We start from the raw sequence: 19,329 nt of genomic DNA on the forward strand, positions 1-19,329 counted from the left end.
CTTTGCCACTTGAGTTTAGTTTGCTTGTGTGGCTTCCCCTGGGGATGGACTGGGAAGCTGCTGGCAGCAAGAGCACCAGCTCTCCTGTGTCACTCCCGCCAGCCCTGTGGACCCTCACCCTGCACAGAGATGTATTTCTTGTGGCAGTGTTTCTCCCGCGTCTTCCTGTTCTGCACCTCACACACATAATCTCCCTCCTCATCCAGGGAAATATTTGGGATGGTGAGCAGCAAGGTCGCATCGTTGGAGTTGGGCTGGAAGTGCAGATCCCCCTGCATCTTGGTGGCATAGTGGTGGACGTTCTTACAGTCCAGCACGAGGGGGTTGCCCTCCTCATCATGGAGCTTGGAGAGGTTCAGCCGATACCACTGCAGGTTCTCGTAGGTGTAGTTGTCTGCATTGCAGCTCAGCTGTAGATCCTGCCCCTCTATGGGCTCTTCTGAGGGCTGGGACTCAATCTCGAACCCGTCTGGAATGGCTTTCAGGAAGGAAATGAACATATGAATGAGTTTTTATGGTTGAGCTGCCAGACACAACGAAATTGTCTCTCTTGGAGACAATCTCTCTCTCTCTCTCAGAGATCTGCCTATCCTCAGCCAAGGTAAAGAGAACCACTGTAGACCAGAACTGTGACATGCAAACTGCTGGCTACCACAGCTTAAGCCCAGTGAGCGCTATGGTATATGCTCAAGTCCCAGGTGAAATTAAGATGGGTCACAAATGAAACAAGCCAGAGAGGTCTGAATTAGGCTGTTACTGCTCCCAGCTCAGCTGCAGCATTGTGGTTTGCACACATGCCCACTTTCACACGTGCAGGCAGTGACACAGCAGGATGGACAGCTACACAGAGAGCATTACTGAAGCAGTGACTGAAGATGTTCATCTGGCTTCACAACAGCTGGTGGCTCTGACAGCACAGGTACTACCACAATGGCCATAACCCCAGCCTTCTGGGCTGGGAATTTTATTATGGAATTCTCATTCCACAGGATAAGCTTTTGCTGTGCCCTTGCTGGGCTCCCTGTCTCAGCAGGCAGGGACAGGCTCCCGCCAGAACGGGGTATCACTGGCAGGAGGCTCATACAGTCCCCTACGGGCCATGACTCCAGCCCACACCGCCGGGCTCTGGTTCCTACAAACTCAGCTTCCTCCCATCACCAAAATCCCATGGGATCACTGCCGGGGGCTGCGGCCAGCGGGACCTGGCTTGGGACAGGGTCGGGAAGTGCCACTAGAGGATGCTCTTGGACCAGACACAACCCCAGTCCAGGGAGCTGCCTGGGCCTGAGCCAGTGGGATGTCCCCAGCCCAAGACCTGCCCAGGACCTAGACACAGGCAGTGCTGGCTCATTCCCAGGTCTACCTGCCAAACTCTGCCTGTGCTATCTACTGCCAGGGCTTCAGGCATTTGCCACCCAGCAGAGCTCTGGGTTAGCCCTGCTTTCCTGCTGGCTTTCCAGTCGCTGTTGAAAATCCTAACTGTGAATGGCAGGGCTTGACAGCTCTAGAGACCTGCCTATTTCAAGCAGAGAGCTTGGCTGTTGCAGGTGGGGGGTGGGGGGTGGGTTTACAGTACTCACTGGTCACGTAGAAGTAGATTAGTCGCTCATCTCGACCCACTTTATTAGAGGCAATACACTTGTACATGGCTGAGACATTGGCCTCCTGGATGGCCAGTTTGCTGACTGTCTGATGGGGGAAGACAACATAAGGAAGAGTTAGGAAGAGCATCAGGGAAGAGAAGTAGGATCACTGCTGCTCTCTGGCAGGGTAGCAAACCCTGGCAAAGGGTTATGCAAAAACAGACCCTTATTCTACAGCCCTTTGTGTATTTCAAGTTTTATCCATTGGCTCTACCAATAACAACATGATTTTATTCCCAATCTCTGCATCTTTTTATGGAGCCCAGTCAGCATAGATGCCTCTCCATGGGAGCAAACTTCTTGTTAAGCCCCTCAGGTCACAATGGGGACAGTGCTCAGCAAGGGGGACAGTAACATGATGCAGAGCTGAGGGGATGGTTAAGCTCCTGCCAAGCTTTATTTATAAGAGTGGGAAGAAAGGGAAAGGACACCAGGACTTTGATTCCCTGAGCCCTCTGCAGTTAGGTGACAACTTAGTGACCCACAGGGATCAGTGGAATTTACGGGTACTTACAGACTGCAAGCACTCCTTTTATTCATAAGGAGAAATCAAACCTGTGAAGACATCCCAGCTCTCATCCCTTCAGGAAGAGCTGTCGTCTTTCTTTGAATTCCAAGTGTAGATAGACACGGTCCTAAAAGCTTCCTCCTCTCTCCCTCCAGCAAGACATGATTAAGATTGGGCAAACAGCCAGGCTGCCATCCTGGGAGCATGGACCCAGGGGATGCTGCCTCCAAATAAGACAGGAAAAGCAGCTGGGGAATAAGGCTGCTCTCCTCCTCCTCCTCCTGGCTCACACAGCATATGTGTGAGCTACCAACTGTGTTACAAGCACTCCCCTTAGAGGAGACTTGCAGTTTGAGGTTCCAGCTTAAATGACAAGTTAAACACATGCAGAAATCCCTTTAGCGAGATGGTGTGTAAAATGCAAAATTAACGTGTTCCTACAGGAAAATTTCTTTGCCTTTACATCCCATAGACTTTAGGAAGCATTTCCGTTCTGAGGGGCAATGCATTGAGATTGTGTTAACCAGAAGAAGCAGTCATTCATTCAGTGCATACTCAACACAGCTGAAGTGACTTTATTACTGGTACTCTTGTGCATTGCCTTTTCCGTTTCTTGGGGTTATTCATATGACCAGAGTGACCCTATTGCTGGCACTTTTGTGTGCTGCCTTTCCTGTTTCGTGGGGATTTTCCTTCTAATCTGCAGTGTTATGTTTGAGTTGGGGTTTCTTGATCTGACATCATCCTGTTGCCTGCAGGGCATGCCTGTGCACTGCGAATCCTGTGGCTCATTCTGGCCTTTACAGATGGAATAAAAACCAGGAGGATGGTAAGAGAAGACAGGCAGAAAAGGCAAGGAGAGAGAGAGAAAGCAGATTCTAGGATGTAACGTCCCACTGTAAATGGAAGACGTCTTTTCTCCCAAAGCTCTAGCACAACCTAGATTGAAGCTCCGGGACAGTTACAACCAAACGGATGGAATGAGAAAGACATAGCTGAGAAACAGGAGAAAGAAAATGGGGAAACAGGAAAAGATCAGAAAGGACCAATACAAGTGTCACATCTGTAGTGGGACACAAGGGTTTCTCACCCAGGAGCTCCCACCACCCCTGCTTGCGTCCCTGGGGAACATCAATCCCTCGCTCTCCCTTCATCTGCTCTGGGAGAAGAATCATCTGCCCTTGCCACCCTTTTGGCAGAGTGATGAACTCCCGGCCAGGCCAGGGGACGGGAAGTCCTTTAGAGGTGTGTAGGAAAACAGGAAGTGACTTTCGGAAACAGGGGCCCATTTGTTTGTTCTGCATCCCTCTGTGAGTGGCTGGTGCCCGACACCAGTGGGGACAGGAACCTTGTCATGGCGCAGACCTGACACTCATGGCTGCCCGGGAAACAGGCAGCAAGCAGGTCACACACTGCAATGAGGGAGAGATGTTCCTTCCAGAGAGGAAATGCTCTGATGGAGAAGTGGCTTTGTGGAGCACGCATTGCTCCCACTCACGAAGATGCAGTGGATGGATGCCAGCTTCTCCAAACCACCCCACCAGGATGGGGGCAGCTGGATGAAATGCCCCACCAGGCACATGCACCTTCCCAAGGCCAGAGATTTCCTAGTCAGTTTGTGACTCCTGCTCTCCTGCCCAGGATGCTCTGCAGGGTTTGGTTCTCATAGCTCATGCAAAATACTCAGAAATGGCTGTGGAAGCCCCCACAGCACCTGTCCCACATGTCTTCCCTGGCTGCATGCCCTGTGTTCAATAACAATCCATGAAATCCCTCCTGTGCAGCCAGGTCCAGTGGGAGCCTCTCTGGACACAGGGTAATTTCTCAAAGATGACAGCTCTCCCTCGCCCTGGGACTGCCTGGTACTGCAGAGCCCCAGGGCTGGGAACTGCCACTGATGGTTTACTTTAGAAGCAGAGGTGTGAAGCCCTCCCCAAATCTATCTCTGCCAGGCCCCTTTCCAGGCCACTTTTCCTGGCTGATCGCAAAAGAGTCTCGTGCCTGTCTCCAGCTCCCTGTCCCAGGATGGGTTTGGAATACAGCCTCACCTTGTTCCGCCCCTCCACAGACTCCACCCAGGTGTCAATGCTCTCGATGGGGTTCACGGCATCCTGCCGGGACACATCTTTCCAGTCCTTGCACTCGGGCATCCGGTCCCGCTGATGGCGCCTTGCTGCCCGGTGCCTGCTATTGCTAACCCAGCAGCCAGGGACGAGCAGGGGAAAGAGGAGAGACAGAGAGAAGGTTAGCCGGGAAAAAGGGCAGCAAAAGCAGCTTTGTGTCAGAGAACTGATGGCCCTGTACTATAACTCTGCAAAATTTCCTGGCTCTTTCAGTTACACAATTCTGATGTGCTTTATAAGGGTGCCTTGCAACCACCAGTGAGGCAAAAAGTTTTAGACGTGAATACAGGTGTCCCGAGCAGCGTCTTCTTCACCCACAGGCCTGGGGCTTCATCTGTCCTTACTAGGGGTGGGGAAAGGCACGGGTGAAGTTGATTCACATGTGCCTGGGGCAACACTTGATGTAATTTTGCTCAGCACCAAGGCCTTAAAGCCCTGTTGGGACTGAGAGTAAGGGGTGTCACTGACTGGCTGGTGCTGGCCTGGAGAGCAGATGGTGCAACACTCAAGGGCTCAGCATTCAGGGGTGCTCCTGCTGCCCTCGATTCAGCAGAAGCCGGGAGAGAGACCTCACAAGTAGAGGTGCTGCTAGTGTCTCACAGGGGAATGATGGTACCTCTTCAGGCTGAGACAGATGGGTGGGAAGAAGTGCCCAAATCTGTCAGGGACCTGGGATGCTGCAGCCTCCAGGATGCTTTTGAAATGTGGGTTGGGGCGGAAGATAGGAGGGTCTGCCCAAAAATGTGGGTTGGGAGGGAGAGGCTTTGGGTAACAGGGAAGCAAAGGGAAACTAAGGGTCCAGGAGTTGTAGCAAAGGTGTGTGCTGGTGATGTGGGGCAGAGCACTTGGCAGGGCAAACACACTGGTGAGCTGCGTAAACAACAGGAAGCTAGAAAGAAGCCTCCTGCATCCTCTGGAGCTGTGCTAGGCAGAAATATGGTGGCCTTGCGAGACAGTGCTCATAATTCACGGGCCCCTCTGCTTCCTGACAGGGCCACAGTGCACTTGCATGCGATGGAAAGTCTCTGGCGTCCCTGGCTTGGCAAAAGCCTGCACAGGGCTGTGGGACCTGGCTTCCTCCAGGCACCCTGATGTCCTCCACCCTGACTGCGTTGGCTACAACTCCCCAGCATCCCTTTTCCTTCTTCAGTGAGGCTGTCCTTAAAAAATGCCACTGCAGCCCTGCCTGATGCTGCCTCAGCTTCCCAGGGCACAGGCAGTGGACATGCACCCTTCCTGCCTACCTATTTCCCTGCTGGCAAATCATCCCAGCAGCTGGCAGAGATCTGGCACTTCCCCAGGATTTAGTAATTCTTCCCCACAAGCAGCAGCTGCCTATGAGCACTTTTGATTCCATCATTACCCAGAAGACAAAGGACAGAAAAGCCACGGGGACCTCAGGGCAGGAATGGTGTGAGCCCCAGCTGCTGTCTTGGGGTCTCATCAAGGGGCTGTCACAATTTCTCCTGCAATCTGCCTCAGTTTCCCCATTAGCACAGTGATCAGTGGTTTCATTGCAGGTGCTGTGAGGTATGGCTGGGCCATGGACATCCACTGACAGATGCAGGTGGCTGAGGATGCAGAAGATGCTGTGGAAGCTGTTGGTGTCTGGGATCAGCCAGCCTGGGTAAAACTCCCACACAGACAACAAGTGTCTCCACTCTGCCTTCCCACAAGGTGCCATATTGTGGGTGGGAGAGCAAAAGCAAGGCAGGGTTGGGGGCACAGCCATGGTCATAAGAAGCCCATAACACCATGATGGTGGCCTGACAAGACACAAGTGCTGGAAGAAATGACACTTACAGGCTGCGTCGGGAGAACATCCGACAGGGCATCCATGGCCTCCACTGCCACTGGATCACCTCTGGTGCTGGGATCCCATAGACAGTGCAGGTGAGGGCCTGGGGGCTTCTCTTGGAGTAGATGCTTGGGGAAGAGGCTTCCTTCTCATGGATGCGTGGAGGAACTGCAAGGATCAGAGTGACATTGTGAGCAGCTGCAGGCCCAGCCACTGCACCCCCAGGCCTGGCACAGCCCTTCCCAGGCCTGCTTGTAGACAGCCTGGGCACTACAGCTCTCTGGCTCTCAGGGCAACTCAGGCACAGCAGGTCATACTTAAGCAGATTCAAGTGACATTGTTTCTCCTTTCTCTGGTGAGTGCACTGTCTGGATGGTGCAGGGCTCAAAGCACAGGGCCACAGAGCCTGCTGGAGACACATCTCCAGGCAGCAGTGCCTCTCCAGCACTTTTTTAGCTGGCATCTGTTTCCTGCATGACTGGGACCAGTTTCTGCTGTGGGAAAACTCCACAGGGGCTTCCCACCCAGAGGAACTACTGCAGATCAAGACTTCATCTGTATGGCAGCTGCCCTGCTTCTCAAGACCACATCAGTTAGGGTCACCCTCAGCAACATCTCCAACTGCAATAGGGAAGTGGCCCCTGAGCAATGACATATCCTGCCCAAAGTGAGGAAGCCAGGAACAAAATTGTGCCATGGGAGAGGAAGAGGTGATGTAGGTACCAAGCGCTTTAGGACAGCGATGGGGACTCGGTCTTGGAGCAGCCCAAAGGCTGGGGCCATGGGCTCAGCGCTGTCCCCCAGCTCCAGCCCCAGCCCCCCTTACCATTGACAATTAACTGGAGGCTGATGTGCTTCTCCAGCCCCGCCAGTCTGTTCCGCAGAACCAGTGTGTATGTCCCAGCGTGCTGCTCCGACACATCCTTGATCTGCATTGAAGATTGAGATTGCTTGGGAATTAGCTTTCCATCCTTGTACCTGCGGGGAGGCAGAGAGAAAATGCAGCCATGGGGAGGAAGTGTCCCACTGGCAGCTGGGCAAAGGGCTTGCTGGTCCCCACAGGAGTGCAGTCAGGGTTCCCCTTGCTAGCACTGAGGACGTCTCTGGAGAGACCCCAGGGCCCTCTCTGGACCCAAGTCATGGGTCTGCACATTTTGTTATATGGATGTGTGTGGGGCTGGGGGTGTTGCAGCTTTGGCCTGAGCAGTGAGTGGTGCAAAGCTCCCATCTCCAGTCAGCTCTGATAGAAGTGCAGCATGATGAGGTGCACAACCCATCCCACTGCCTTGTTCCTCTGGGTGGCTGTGATTGCCACAGCAGAGGGACAAGAAGGACAGCTCCTGTGAGAACTCCACTTGGCCCCTCCAGACAGTGCAAAGCTGCCAAGCCAGGCTGTGCAGCTGAGCCAGGACATGGGAGAAATGACCCCCATGGGTGGAAAAAAAAGGGCATTTAGGACAATCTTGGTGACAGAGGGACCTAGCAAGGAAGCTAGGCTAGGCTTCCCCATTTGGCAGAGGAAAAGAGGAGAGGAGAAGGTGGCTCAAGCTAAGAAAGGTTAAGTTACCACTGGAAGTCTGGTGGGGGGTAAGCCACGACTTTCACTGGCAGCTTCACAGCTTCATCTCCTGCAGTGGCTTCTATCACTGGGCCCTTCCTCCATTCCACAGTGATGAAGGGCTTTTCTGCAAGGAAAAAAGGGACCATGGAGAAGAACTCTAAGAGACAGGGTGTCACAAAGCTCTGCTGCTCTCCACAGGGCCCAACAGCAAGGACCAAGGACAGGCAGGGTGTCATGACAGTGCAGCTGAGATCCTGGCTGCTGAAGAGCTGCCTCTGTCTCCCTCTTGGGAGCCATTGGGGATGCAGGAAGGCTGCCCTGTGACTGTCTGCTGCCAAGAAACAGTCACCCACAGCAGATGGTGCCTTGTGCACCTGCAGCTGGTGCTCCTCAGGCCAGCCATGCCACAGGGGCACTGCATTTGCCACAGGGCTGCCAGATATGTGTGTCCTGCCATTCCACCCCATTTGGGCCAATTTGGTGTTGGCATCTCTCTCCCTCCCTTTTGGGACCTTGCCGAATGTGACTCTGCTCCCAGTGTGGTGCTGGGGTGCAGGAGGGCTGAGAGGCTGGAGGAGGGCTGGGTTTCACTAAAGCAGAGTGGATGGAGGAGGTTCAGGAGCCACTCTGCCCAAGCAGTCTGGGGTTGGCTCTGCTGCAGCTGGGCTCTGGCTGTGGCTCTGCAGGTCACGGGCAGGTGCCGTACCGTGCACAATGACATCAGTGCTCTCCTCCAGCATCTGGGCACCATTGGTGGCAGTGCATGTGTACTTCCCCAGGTCCTGCTGGCTGACGTTGTGGAGGGTCAGGATGCTGGAGAGCTCCGTGTGTGTCTGCAGGGACCGGCGCTCGGGCTCGATCACTGCTCGCTGTGTCTGTGGGAGATGACAGAGAGAAGGGGATGAAAGACAGCAATGGGTTGGGGCTGTGTGGATGGGTTCTTCACAACTGTGATTCCTGATGCTCAGTGCTTGCCTCCACCTGGACAAGTTTCTGCACAACTGACTGCCATCCTCAGGGATGGAAGGGCACAAGTTCTGTGTACTGACTGCCTGGGGCTGCGGTCAGGTCTTAGCATGTTTTTCTCTTGTAGCCCAGGAACCAGGCTGGGAGCCCCACGAACTGAGTGATGTTCTCAAGGGACTCCCCTGTCTCACCATTCAAAAAAGTCAGAGGATACAAGAGGGGGAAAATACAGTGGGGAAGGGACCACCTCACAGGCTCTTGGTAACAAGGGCTCTGTGATTAGAGTAGCTCCTTTTAAATCAATCATGTTTGCTCTGGATTTGCACTGGTCAAAGTGAAGCCAGTGGTTTCCCAAGAAACGCAGAGCAGTAATATCTTGGCAAGGAGGGAGTTTTCTGCCAGGAAAAGGGGTCTTCCTTCTGTCTGCCTTCTGCTGCAGGAGAAAGAAATGGGAAAACACTCTGACCAAGATGCCCAGAGCACAGCATGGTTAGGATTATGAAGCAGAGCCCTGCCAATGATGTGACTGAGGAACAATGAAGGGTCAGAAGGGGGTGACTCAGAGGGAAACAGCTCAGTGTACAGGGCGCTGCTCTGTTTGCTGGTACCTGTTTGCCAGGATAAGTCCACTGGAAGCCAACGCCAGAGTTGAACTCAGCCCACACTGTGCAGTTCAAGACCAGCTTCTCTCCCACTAGCAGCTCCATGGCTTTCTTGGGATAGAGCTGGATGTCATACAGCTCACTCCCTGATGCAGAGGAGGGAAGCAAAAGACATTTCTGATCTAGTAATTCTTTGACTCAGACTGTGCAGTTACAGGAGGTTTGGGAATGATCTCCTGCTGCATGGTGTATCTCTGTCTGACACACAGTAGAAGAGATATAAGCACCATGCAGAATCTGTGTAGCTGGAGAGGACCATAACAATCCCATGAGCCCCACTGATGGACTTCACAGCCACCCAAACTGCTCCCCTGAACCTTCCCAAATATTCACCTGCTATATGGATGATGAAGAAATTGGATTTGAAGACCTTCTTGTCGATTACAGTCTCACAGTGGACATACAGTAAGTCCCTGATCAAGTGTGTGGGTACCTGCATTCCCTTCTTGTTGTCCCAGAAAGTGCTTTTCCCGTCAGGGTGGATGAAGAAATTTTGCTGGAAAAATCAACATTTTGCCGAGTGAAATCAGAAGGTAGCAACATTCCCAGTCCACCCCTCCCAGGCTTTATGCTGGCTAACACATCCCTTTTGTGGAAAGAAATGAAGCAGCGTCACGCTGTGCTGGCCTCCTGCCCTCTCCCCTCAAGGCTTTGCCATCTAGGAATCGCGGCCTCCCCTCTACCCCGAGTAGCCACATCCTGCAGCATGAGCCTCCCCATCTGCAGAGTGGGCCAGAGACTTCCAGGAATGGAAATTTCTAGAGATAGCTAAGGAAACTGATGCTGATGTCCCAAACATCAGCCCCACTGGGATGAGTGCTGACCTTGGGTAGTGTCCTTCCCGGGCAAGGGAAAGGCCCCTGGCCCCCAGAATGTCCCTGGAGGCCTTTGTACAATAGTAACACTCATCCTGGAAGGATGTATTTGCATTGTAAAAAAAAAAAAAAAAAAAGGCAAAAGCAAACTGATAAGAGAGATGTTTTTACTCTTGAGCCCCAGGGCTGCAGCCTCCTCCTTGTGGGAATCCCAACCACCTAGGGGTGTGTAGATCACAGGGATGAGGCAAACAGGGGATGCTGTGGGGAAATGGGTTTAAAACAAAGTCTTGTTTTGTTTCATAGAGCTCCAAGGAAGAGAAGCAAGGTTGGCAGGAAACCTGTGGGGTCTGCCCAAGGGAACTGGACAACACAGCTTCAACCAGCAAATAAAACGAGGAAGCCAGTGGCTTGTACTTTCCATGGAAAATGTATCCCATGCATTTTCCTTTCCTGGCAGTGCCTGTCATGCTTCCACTCAGGCAATTACAAATGCAGAACAAATGCAATACATCTCGGTCCAGAGCTCTCACCGAGGTCAGTGTGACGTTAAGATCTGGGATGGACACGAGGCATGGTACCCAAGTGTTCTCCTTCTTGCTGATGAGGAGGGTCTCTGGCTTGTTGATAAATGGCTGTTCAAAATCTGTAGAAAAGATACAAGGAGAACTACTAACAAAGAAGAAAAAAAACTGGGAAAAGGCAACAACCAGTAGAAAAGGAGGCTTTCTGAATTTCCTTAACATAGCACAAGCTTCAAAGAGGGAATGATGCTGAGCTGTTCAGTCCCATCTGCCACATGTGACAGTCTGAGGAGACACCTGGAGCTTGGGAATGCAAAGGCAGCCGGCTCCTCCACACCAAACACGGCGCTTGTGTGACATTTGGGCAGCGCGGGAAATGACCTCTCCTTTCCTGGAGCCCTCACGGTCTCTGCTTGAGCCCGACCCTCTGCGAAAGCAGTGCGTGGTGTCCTGGGCTCGGCGCCTGCCCAGCTGGTGGCTGTGTCCGCGCATAGGGCCGGCGGGGCTGCGCTGCCCTGGTGCAGCGGCCGGCAGCGCGACCTTCCCGGGCGAGGAAGTGATCCGCAGAGCAATGGTATGCAGATGTCATCCTGCAGCCATCCCGGCCGGCAGATAAACACATGAGCTGAGCTTTCCAGGGCTGCCACCCCACTGCCGCCCGACTGCTGCAAGCACAAATATTGACAGGAAGAAAACCACCCAAAAATAATCATTTTGAAACGACTTAGAAAGGCCAGAGATGTTACACTAAACTCCATGCAGAGCCAGTGTAGAATCAGCAGTGATCTAGGCTGACTAAATGGGACGAAGACAAAATTGGAAGAGACAAAGAATTGTGAGGCTGCTTGGTGGCCCCAGTGACAGATGATTTATTCTGTACTATCAGCCCCTGCCTGCCCTTTTCCACAGGGTTTTATGCCTCACGGGATGCTCTGAATAGAGACTGGTTCCTAGTGTCTCAAAGGCATGGTGTTGCCAGCATCTCCCCTCTGTAAATGTCCACCCAGCACATGGTCATGATTGGCTTTATTCATGAAAATTGCCCCCTGTGTGAAGGGGGCTTTATAAAGGGGTGATGGGTCTCCAACTGGGAGACACTGGACTGCCTCAGAGTCCTGCTAGGGGAGATTTTACAGCTTTCGGTACACTGGAATCAGACCAAATGATCCCAGTGCCCTACATTTAGTTTTATTCCCCTGTGTTTCAGCTAAACCATTGATATCAAGGGAGTGTTGCATGGGACATCTGTTTGTCCAGCCTGAGATTATTTCCCTCTGATACTCAGCCTCTAAAGAGACCCATCTAAAGGGACAAGTCAAAGATGAATTTGGAAATTATGCTCACTTGGGGATTCTGTTGCTCAAATCATGTTGGGCCCAACACAATCCAACCCACATGCCTTATGCACAGTTAAGTGCATAAATGTTTAAATTTTGATCTATAAAGCTGCTGTTTCAGTGATAGTCATGCTGCAAAGGCGTCTCCTCTGTGTGAAGCACTTTTTCTACAGTGTAGGTGAAACAACCCACACTCAAGAAACCGTTCTGGTCAGCTCTTAGGAAGACATGGATTGCCCAGAGAGTTCTCATCTTTATTTCCTGGGGTTTTTTTTTGCTGCCACAGGATTGCTGACATCTGAAATCACAGATTTGTTTCCTAGTGTGAACATGTTCCTCATTCCTCTCCTGAACCCTGGGCATGTGGAGAAGGAGGAGCTGCACAACTGCCAGAGGTGGGAGACTTTGAGGTCCCTTCAAGCTCAGATGACAGCCAAGAACTGATTTACTGGGCTGGTCCTGCCGTCAATGAGCTTGTGATTCATGCACTAACTCCCCTCTCTGACAACATCACAAATTTCCTTAAGACTGCCTTAATGGGTCGGATGGGAATAATTTAGAATCTTCTTCATTAATACATGCTAAGCTTTATGAGATGTGGGCAGTATATAGCCTATCCTACCCTGATGAGGCATTCTGTGTCTATAGTGCTGTCTGGAGCTGTAATAAAATAAACATCTAACCAGACACATGGGAAGGAGACACATGCGTGGAGAGTTCATTTAAGAACTGAACTGCAGGTAAAATACAGAAGAACCCATTCTTCCAGGCAAGCACAGATATTTTGTTCCTGGCAATTTCACCAAGCTCTTAACATGAGAAATGAGCTTGATGGATAAACCTGTGGTCTGATCATCCTGTCTCCAAACATCCCCAACACTTACATCAGCCCTTCCAAGCTCTCCAGGGACAGTCTCACATTGCAGCCCAGTTCAGCAGGAACAGTCTTTATCTGAATGTTCTGCAATGGTTGTGCTTACTATATGCCTGGGTTTTCCTGACATATCCCTTCTCCTGCCTCAAAGCCTGTCCTGTCTGGAAAGGCAGATTCTGAGGTGTTCTAGTTGCTTGACAACCTTAAGAGGGGACAGCCTGATGGGACTCAGTATGCACATGTGCTGTGTAGCCATGTGCACAGCAGTGCTGTGAGCTGTTGGCAGGATCTGTTGCACACACACCGTTCACAGGCACCGTGAGTCCCACGGGCCCTGACAGTGTGGGATTTATTGCCCCTAACCTGCACCATGTGCACCTTCTGGCAAACAGGAGAGGAGCTCCTGAGCTGCAGAGAGGCTGGAGGTGAGAAAAGGTAGATCAGGGGACAAAGTGACATTTGCTGGATCACAAAAGAAAATCAGTTCTTGCAATGTAAGCTTGTGGGGTTATACTCATTTTCAGTGTATCTAAGCTCTCTGCCTCCATCCTGATAAAACCCTCTAGAGTGCCTGAACACCCCTGTCCAACTCACAGATGTCTGAAATCCAGGCAGGCTCTGTCCTGTTTTAGGGTGGGCAGCATACCCCATGGAAAGAGGAAGCAATTGCCCAAAGAGACTTCAATTCCTCTCTAACAGCTGCCCAACTTTTCTGATTTGCCCTGCATTTTTCTCTGCACAGTTGCAGAGCCAAAACTGCCTTTGCCCTGGGACTTCTGAAAAATGCATCCTATATGTCATGACCTGCCTGGCTCGTGACAACTGCACCAACTAATAAATGGGGGCGGAAAGAGAAATAGCTCAGCCAACTGTTTCCAGGGGACAGAGTTAATTTATCTTGCTGGAGCCTGCTGTGAGCAGTGGGGGAGACGATGGAGGAGAAACCCCTGGGACACTGAGAGGCTGAGTATTGGCCCTGCAGCCACTCCCTAAGGCTGAGTTTCCAGCCCCAAGCCTGGATACCAAAATACACCTCATAAACCTGCCTGCACCAGCAGCCCCTGCACAGTGTGGAGAGGAGCATCTGGATCTGTCACTGTGGAGGAGCTCAGGTCAGCAGGTCTGGGAACAGGCTGCACGTGGAGTGTTTGTACCACTCATCCTCTCCCTCTCAGTCTCAGCTTTATGAAACACTACCAGCCCTGGCCACCAGCATCTCAGGGAGCCCCCAGCTGCCCATAAGATAACTCCTGTGCATTTTTTAGTGGTGGAGCATCTCTGAGGCCAGGCTCTCCTTGAATTCCTGCATTCCAGCCTGGCTGGAGCAATGCCCCTGGGATGGAACATAATTGAATCCCAGGCTCTGCTGCCATGGACGGATATTGGTCCCCTGCCCTTCCAGGGAGCCAGCCCTTGGCCCCCTCCCCAAGGCTGCAGCAGCCACGCTCTGCCCTGGGAGGCACATTGAGATGTTTGATCTTTCAGATATTATGTTGGTGCATTGGCTGCCCTGAGGCCCTGAGCCTGCAGGTGCACACCACCAGCAGCTCTTACCTCTCACGAACACGTAGGTGCTGACTGCTGTGGTGCCCTCGATTTTGGCATCAATGTACTTGTAGTAGCAGCGGTAGTAGCCTGTGTCGTTGGCCTGCGCCTCCGTCAGCACCAGCACTTTGCAGTACGGCTTCGTGCCGGTCCCCTCGCAGTCCTCCTCCTGGATTGCCCGGCCACTGCTGGGGGCTGCTGAGGCCACCAACTCAGTCTCTTCCTTCCCAGCAGGATCCACCTTGCCCCCTGGCCACGACCACTCCAAAGGATGCTGGCCTCTAGACATGGGCAGAAAGCAGCGTTAGGTTTGGGCTGGGGATGGTGAACGTGGTGGTGGTTTTATTGCTCTGTGTGACTCTGTGCACACCTGCACGTGGCCCAGCCAGCCACCAGTCCGGGGCTGAGGCATGGAGGAATGACCATACTCCAGGGGGAAAAACAGACACAAGGAAGTGGCAACCAGATTCCTTAAGTGCTGGGTAAGCAAAGGCTCATCCCCTTCCCCCGGCCACCTCTCTGGCCATGCTAAGCTGTAAGATATCAGCGCACTCACAAGCAGGCCCCTCTGTCCCATGGCACTGTCCTACTGAATGCCAGGACAGGGAAACACACAGGGCCCTGAGGGAAAGGTTCCATTTATTTTCAATTCCCTCTCATTATTAAAAGGGTCCAGAGCTATTAGGGAAACACATGGATGTGATGATTTCCCTTGGCTCAATGTAGCTGCTGGCTGTGGCTCATTGTGTGATGAATGGAGTGGGAAGAAGAATGGGAGAAGGAGAGCAGACTGGAAAGAAAGCAAGAAAGAGAAAAGCAGGAGGGAGTCAGGGATAAAAGACAGCAAGGGGAAAACAAGAGGAGGCTCAGCTGACTGCCTTCTGGCCAGCTGCCAGCTGTTTCCTTCCCTGTTGCTGTGGGAGGGGGTTCTCCTTGCTCTGCAGGTCACCCTGCAGACCCTCAAAACCCCAGCTGGCCTGGGGCTGCTGCCCCTCCTGCCTCTGCAGAGACACTGAGCTGCAGACACCTCTCTGATGGCATGACCACAAAGCCTGTTCACCAGCAGCCCAAAGACAGACAGGAAAGTCCAGGAACTCAAGAAACCCCCAGACAGAGTGTGCACGTGTATATTTATATATAGCTGAGGATCTCCAGAGCAGGAGCTTGCATGTGCACACACGTGCCTCCGTAGCTTCTTATAACTGCACTTGTTTACTACAAACAAAACAAGCTTTTATTCCACACTGGAAGTCTCCTTCTGTGAAATCAGAGCCCCTTTCAGAGGAAGGCCTAGCCCCCACTTGAAAGTTTGCCAAATAGCTGAAAGTCACTTAAGTATGTGCAGAAAAAGAGAAACGGGAAAGAAAGAAGCCATCATAAGAGACAGCTGTGGGGTAAAAATGGCCTTTTGTCAGCACCATTGGCTCTATGAGGGGAAACTGGGTTAATCTATTATGCAAGTTGGGAATAGACATGTTGGCACATGCAGCTCCTCTGCCCGGGCAGCTCCGTGGGCAGATGCTTTTAAGCACAGGCAGACTGTGACCATCACCAGACAGCAAGGGACAGCGAGGAGGAAGCGAGATAAGGTGCCATTGGAAGGCACAATGGCTCAGACACAACGAGGACAGGATTTCTGTCCAAGCATGGGGGAAAAGACCTGCCCCTTTGTGTTTGTCCTCAGCAGCTGATTTATCTTCCTGCAGGCTTTGCTCTCTTTCAGCTCACTGCAGATGAGTTTGGAGAGAGTGTGCTGCACTCTTCCCATGTCGCCAAGCACAAGGGCTCTGGAGGCAGTGATGAGCCCTTGGGGACAGCCACACAGCCCCTCTTACCCAGCTCAAACTTCTGCTTTCACTAAAAACACCACAGTGCCTGAGGCAGGACTGTAAGTGCAGCTCTGGCAGCTTGTGTTCATGAAGCACATGCAAGCTTCTCCCAAGTACCAGAGTCTCACAAACACTTCAATAAAAATAAGAACTGAATTTTGAGTTTTTTCCATTCTATTCATGCACATGGAAAATAACAGTGAAACTGATCACTAAACCAGGAACACCTCTTCTATAGCTTTTGCTGCTGTGTCCACAGCCCCACTGCGCTGGCACAGACCATGAGGATGTCCCCGCTTTTAGCCCAGAGCTGAGAGCTTCAGACCAGGCATTTTTGGCACTCCACTTGGAGGAGGGTAATTGTAAAAGTCTCCAGCGTTTCCGCTTTCTGTTTGTTTACCTACTGGGATTTTCACACATTATCAGACCCAGTTGTTTCATTAACCATCAAGGCCTGCAGTAGCTGAGTGACACGTATTTATTTAAAAATGGATGGGCCAGTGCACACAGACATGCCAACCAGCCCATGGGCAGTTCAACCCAGGCATTCTTTTCAAATGTGCTTTCATTTCCTTTCGTATGTCCACAGGCTTGGTGGGGACACAGAAGTGTGGGCATTACTGTGAGTCCAAGTTAGTGTCACTGGTGTGTTAAGAGGAACAGAAGAAGGCAGGAATGAGGGCAGGTCAGGCTCACGTGGATTTATTTCTGAATCTACCCTCTGCATTTGGAGAAGGGTCCAAGCAGCAGTTTTGGATAGTTCCCTCTCTCCTATCTGCCACCTTCCAAGATTTATTCCCAAGTTGTTTTCTTTCAGCGCAGTGATAATGTGCCTCCTGGCGATGGAGCCTGCTGGTGCCAGCTGGAAAATAATGCACTGTAGTCTTCTCCACAGCTGTTTTCCTCAATCTTTTCAGGACAGATGCTCTTCAAGGGAGATGTTGCAATAGACACCCCTCTTCTTCAATCCTCTTTGAAACTCCCGTGTGTGGTATGATGGGCAAAGCTGGTTGTGGCTTAGCTGGGATAAACCATATTCCCCTCAGCACCATGGAGGATGTTCACAGCAGCCACACGTGTAGGAGAGAGTAGCGGGTGGTGTGTGTTCCTGGACACCACTCTGGAGCAGTGGTTGTGGGGCTTCACATTATCCTCAGGCTCCTTTAGCCCTGCCACAGTGCTCATTTCCTCCATGGGAGCCAAGAGGGCTCTGGGGTCAAATATTTCCTCTCTGCCACAGATGGGTTCGCACATCTGCGAGTCAGCCCTGGTAACAGGTCACTGGGAAGCAAAGGACATCCTTGCCCTTCTTTTCCTTGGTTTGCGCGCCAGCTGTGTGCCCAGCACCTGCAGGATGGGATGGGATGGGATGGGATGGGATGGGATGGGATGGGATGGGATGGGATGGGATGGGATGGGATGGGATGGGATGGGATGGGACAGCCAAGACCAAGTTGATCCCTCCAGAGGTTTTTGCTGTTGTGCAGCTGACTCCTGTGGGATTTGCTCCAATGCTCATGAGCTGGAAGAGCACAAGCTCTCTGCTTTCCCCCCACACAGGCTGCTGAGGGCATGAATGCAGAGATTCACAATATTCTTTCCTTCCTTCTAGGAATGGGAGTTAATAAAAGCTGCACTGTCCATTTGGGCATCAGTCCCTTCCCCCCGTTCTGCCACATGCTTGGATCAAAATATTCCTGGGGCTCTCAGCCAGCCCTGGCACAACCTCCATTTTGGGGAATGTTCCTGCAGTGGTCCTCTGCTCTGTCTGGGCCTCTCAAGGGTGCCTTGTGCTGGGTGACAAGGGAACAGGACAGCATGTGATGGCATTTGCAAAAGCAGAGCCCCAGCATCTGGTGACTCCTTGCGTGTGTGTTGTGCCTTTGGGTATCTGTTAAGCATGCCCAGCTCCAGAAACATTGCTTATCCCATGGACTCTGGTCACTGATGAGGCTTGATGGGCTGTGGAGCAGGAGCAGGGCTGTAGAGCTGTGGATGTCTGAGATCCAGGCTGTTGCAAGGGAGCCTGAGAGCACAGTTGGCTGCAGGACTCTCACGCTCAGTGGGTGAAGCTTGAAAGGTCTCCAGGGAGCCTCACACAGGGGTTTTGAGCTCATCTTTCTGCTGAAGCACTGCTTCAAGCAAGCCTGTACTCCTGGCTCCAGGGCAGCTCGAAGAGCAGCCAGAGGACATTGCTCTCAAGGGAAGACCAGGGTCAAACTGAAGTCACCTCCAACACGATGCTCAGCAGGAAATCCCTGGATCCTGGATTTGGTTTTGTATTTGTTTCTGCCCTACCCTGCCCCACCACCCTCTCCTTTGCCTGTTCTCTTGGTGGTCTGCATGTTTTTCCCTTCAGCTCCCATTAACACAAGCCAGGTCTTCCCAGGGTGGGCCATGGTCCAGAGAAGAGGTTGGAGAAGCAGCTGGGTGTAATTAGAGATCCAGGGACCAGGAAAGATTTACTCTTCATTCAAATGAAGTAAGTGTCCCACAGTCAAAGTCCTTGCTTCAAGACAAACAAACAGGACTGAGAGCTCAGAAAGAAAAGGGGAATGCTCTGAGCCGTGCAGGAGATACTGAGACTTATCTATCTGCAGATGGTGTGAAGGACACTGCACAGCCCCAAGAAGCACAGCTGGGACAGCAGGATGCAGAGGCAAGGAGCAGCCAAAGAGCAATATGGGCAGAGGGTGTGTGGGTTGTAGTGCTGTTTGCAGATGGTCCTGTGCTCTTCAGCTGGCCAGTTCAGTCTTTCACAGCTGCAGGAGACACTTTCTTTTAGCACACCTCTAACTTCAGTATGCCCTTTAACCTTGGCTCAATCTATAGACAACAGTCTTGAAAGTGCTCTCTGTGTCCCTTTCTGGGCCCCTGTTGCGAAAGGGTCTGCTCTGATTCTAAGCTCATTCAGAATATCCTCACTGAATCTCACCTCTTCCAAAGTTTTAATAGAGAGTGTCAGTTCCCACATCCCTCTGTGGAGAAAAGTACCACGGCAGAGTTTGGAATCCCCAAACTCCCTTCTCTTCCTCTGCTCCCACAGTGGCTCTATGGGTGACCAGAGCCCCCCACGGACAGTCATGGACAGACCTCCAGCACACACATTTCCTACATCTCAGCACACACGATGGTTCTTCAAGT

At 52.0% G+C, this 19,329-nt stretch overlaps 1 protein-coding gene across 1 annotated transcript in view; it reads right to left on the reverse strand.

Moving 5' to 3' along the window:
* The window catches only part of FLT4 (fms related receptor tyrosine kinase 4), a 57,593-nt gene that overhangs the window by 15,662 nt on the left and 22,602 nt on the right, over positions 1–19,329 (reverse strand). The window contains exons 3-13 of the mRNA XM_066197106.1: positions 14,366–14,637; positions 10,610–10,722; positions 9,595–9,757; positions 9,208–9,347; positions 8,340–8,508; positions 7,640–7,757; positions 6,899–7,050; positions 6,078–6,240; positions 4,200–4,344; positions 1,581–1,689; positions 119–478 (exon numbers count right to left, since the gene is read on the reverse strand). Of these exons, the coding sequence (XP_066053203.1) occupies positions 119–478; positions 1,581–1,689; positions 4,200–4,344; positions 6,078–6,240; positions 6,899–7,050; positions 7,640–7,757; positions 8,340–8,508; positions 9,208–9,347; positions 9,595–9,757; positions 10,610–10,722; positions 14,366–14,637 (1,904 nt within the window). The remainder of the gene's footprint in view (positions 1–118; positions 479–1,580; positions 1,690–4,199; positions 4,345–6,077; positions 6,241–6,898; positions 7,051–7,639; positions 7,758–8,339; positions 8,509–9,207; positions 9,348–9,594; positions 9,758–10,609; positions 10,723–14,365; positions 14,638–19,329) is intronic.

This window comes from Chamaea fasciata, unplaced genomic scaffold (assembly GCF_029207755.1).
Source record: "Chamaea fasciata isolate MVZ Bird 193981 ecotype frontalis unplaced genomic scaffold, bChaFas1.0.hap1 SCAF_15, whole genome shotgun sequence".
NCBI lineage: Eukaryota > Metazoa > Chordata > Aves > Passeriformes > Sylviidae > Chamaea > Chamaea fasciata.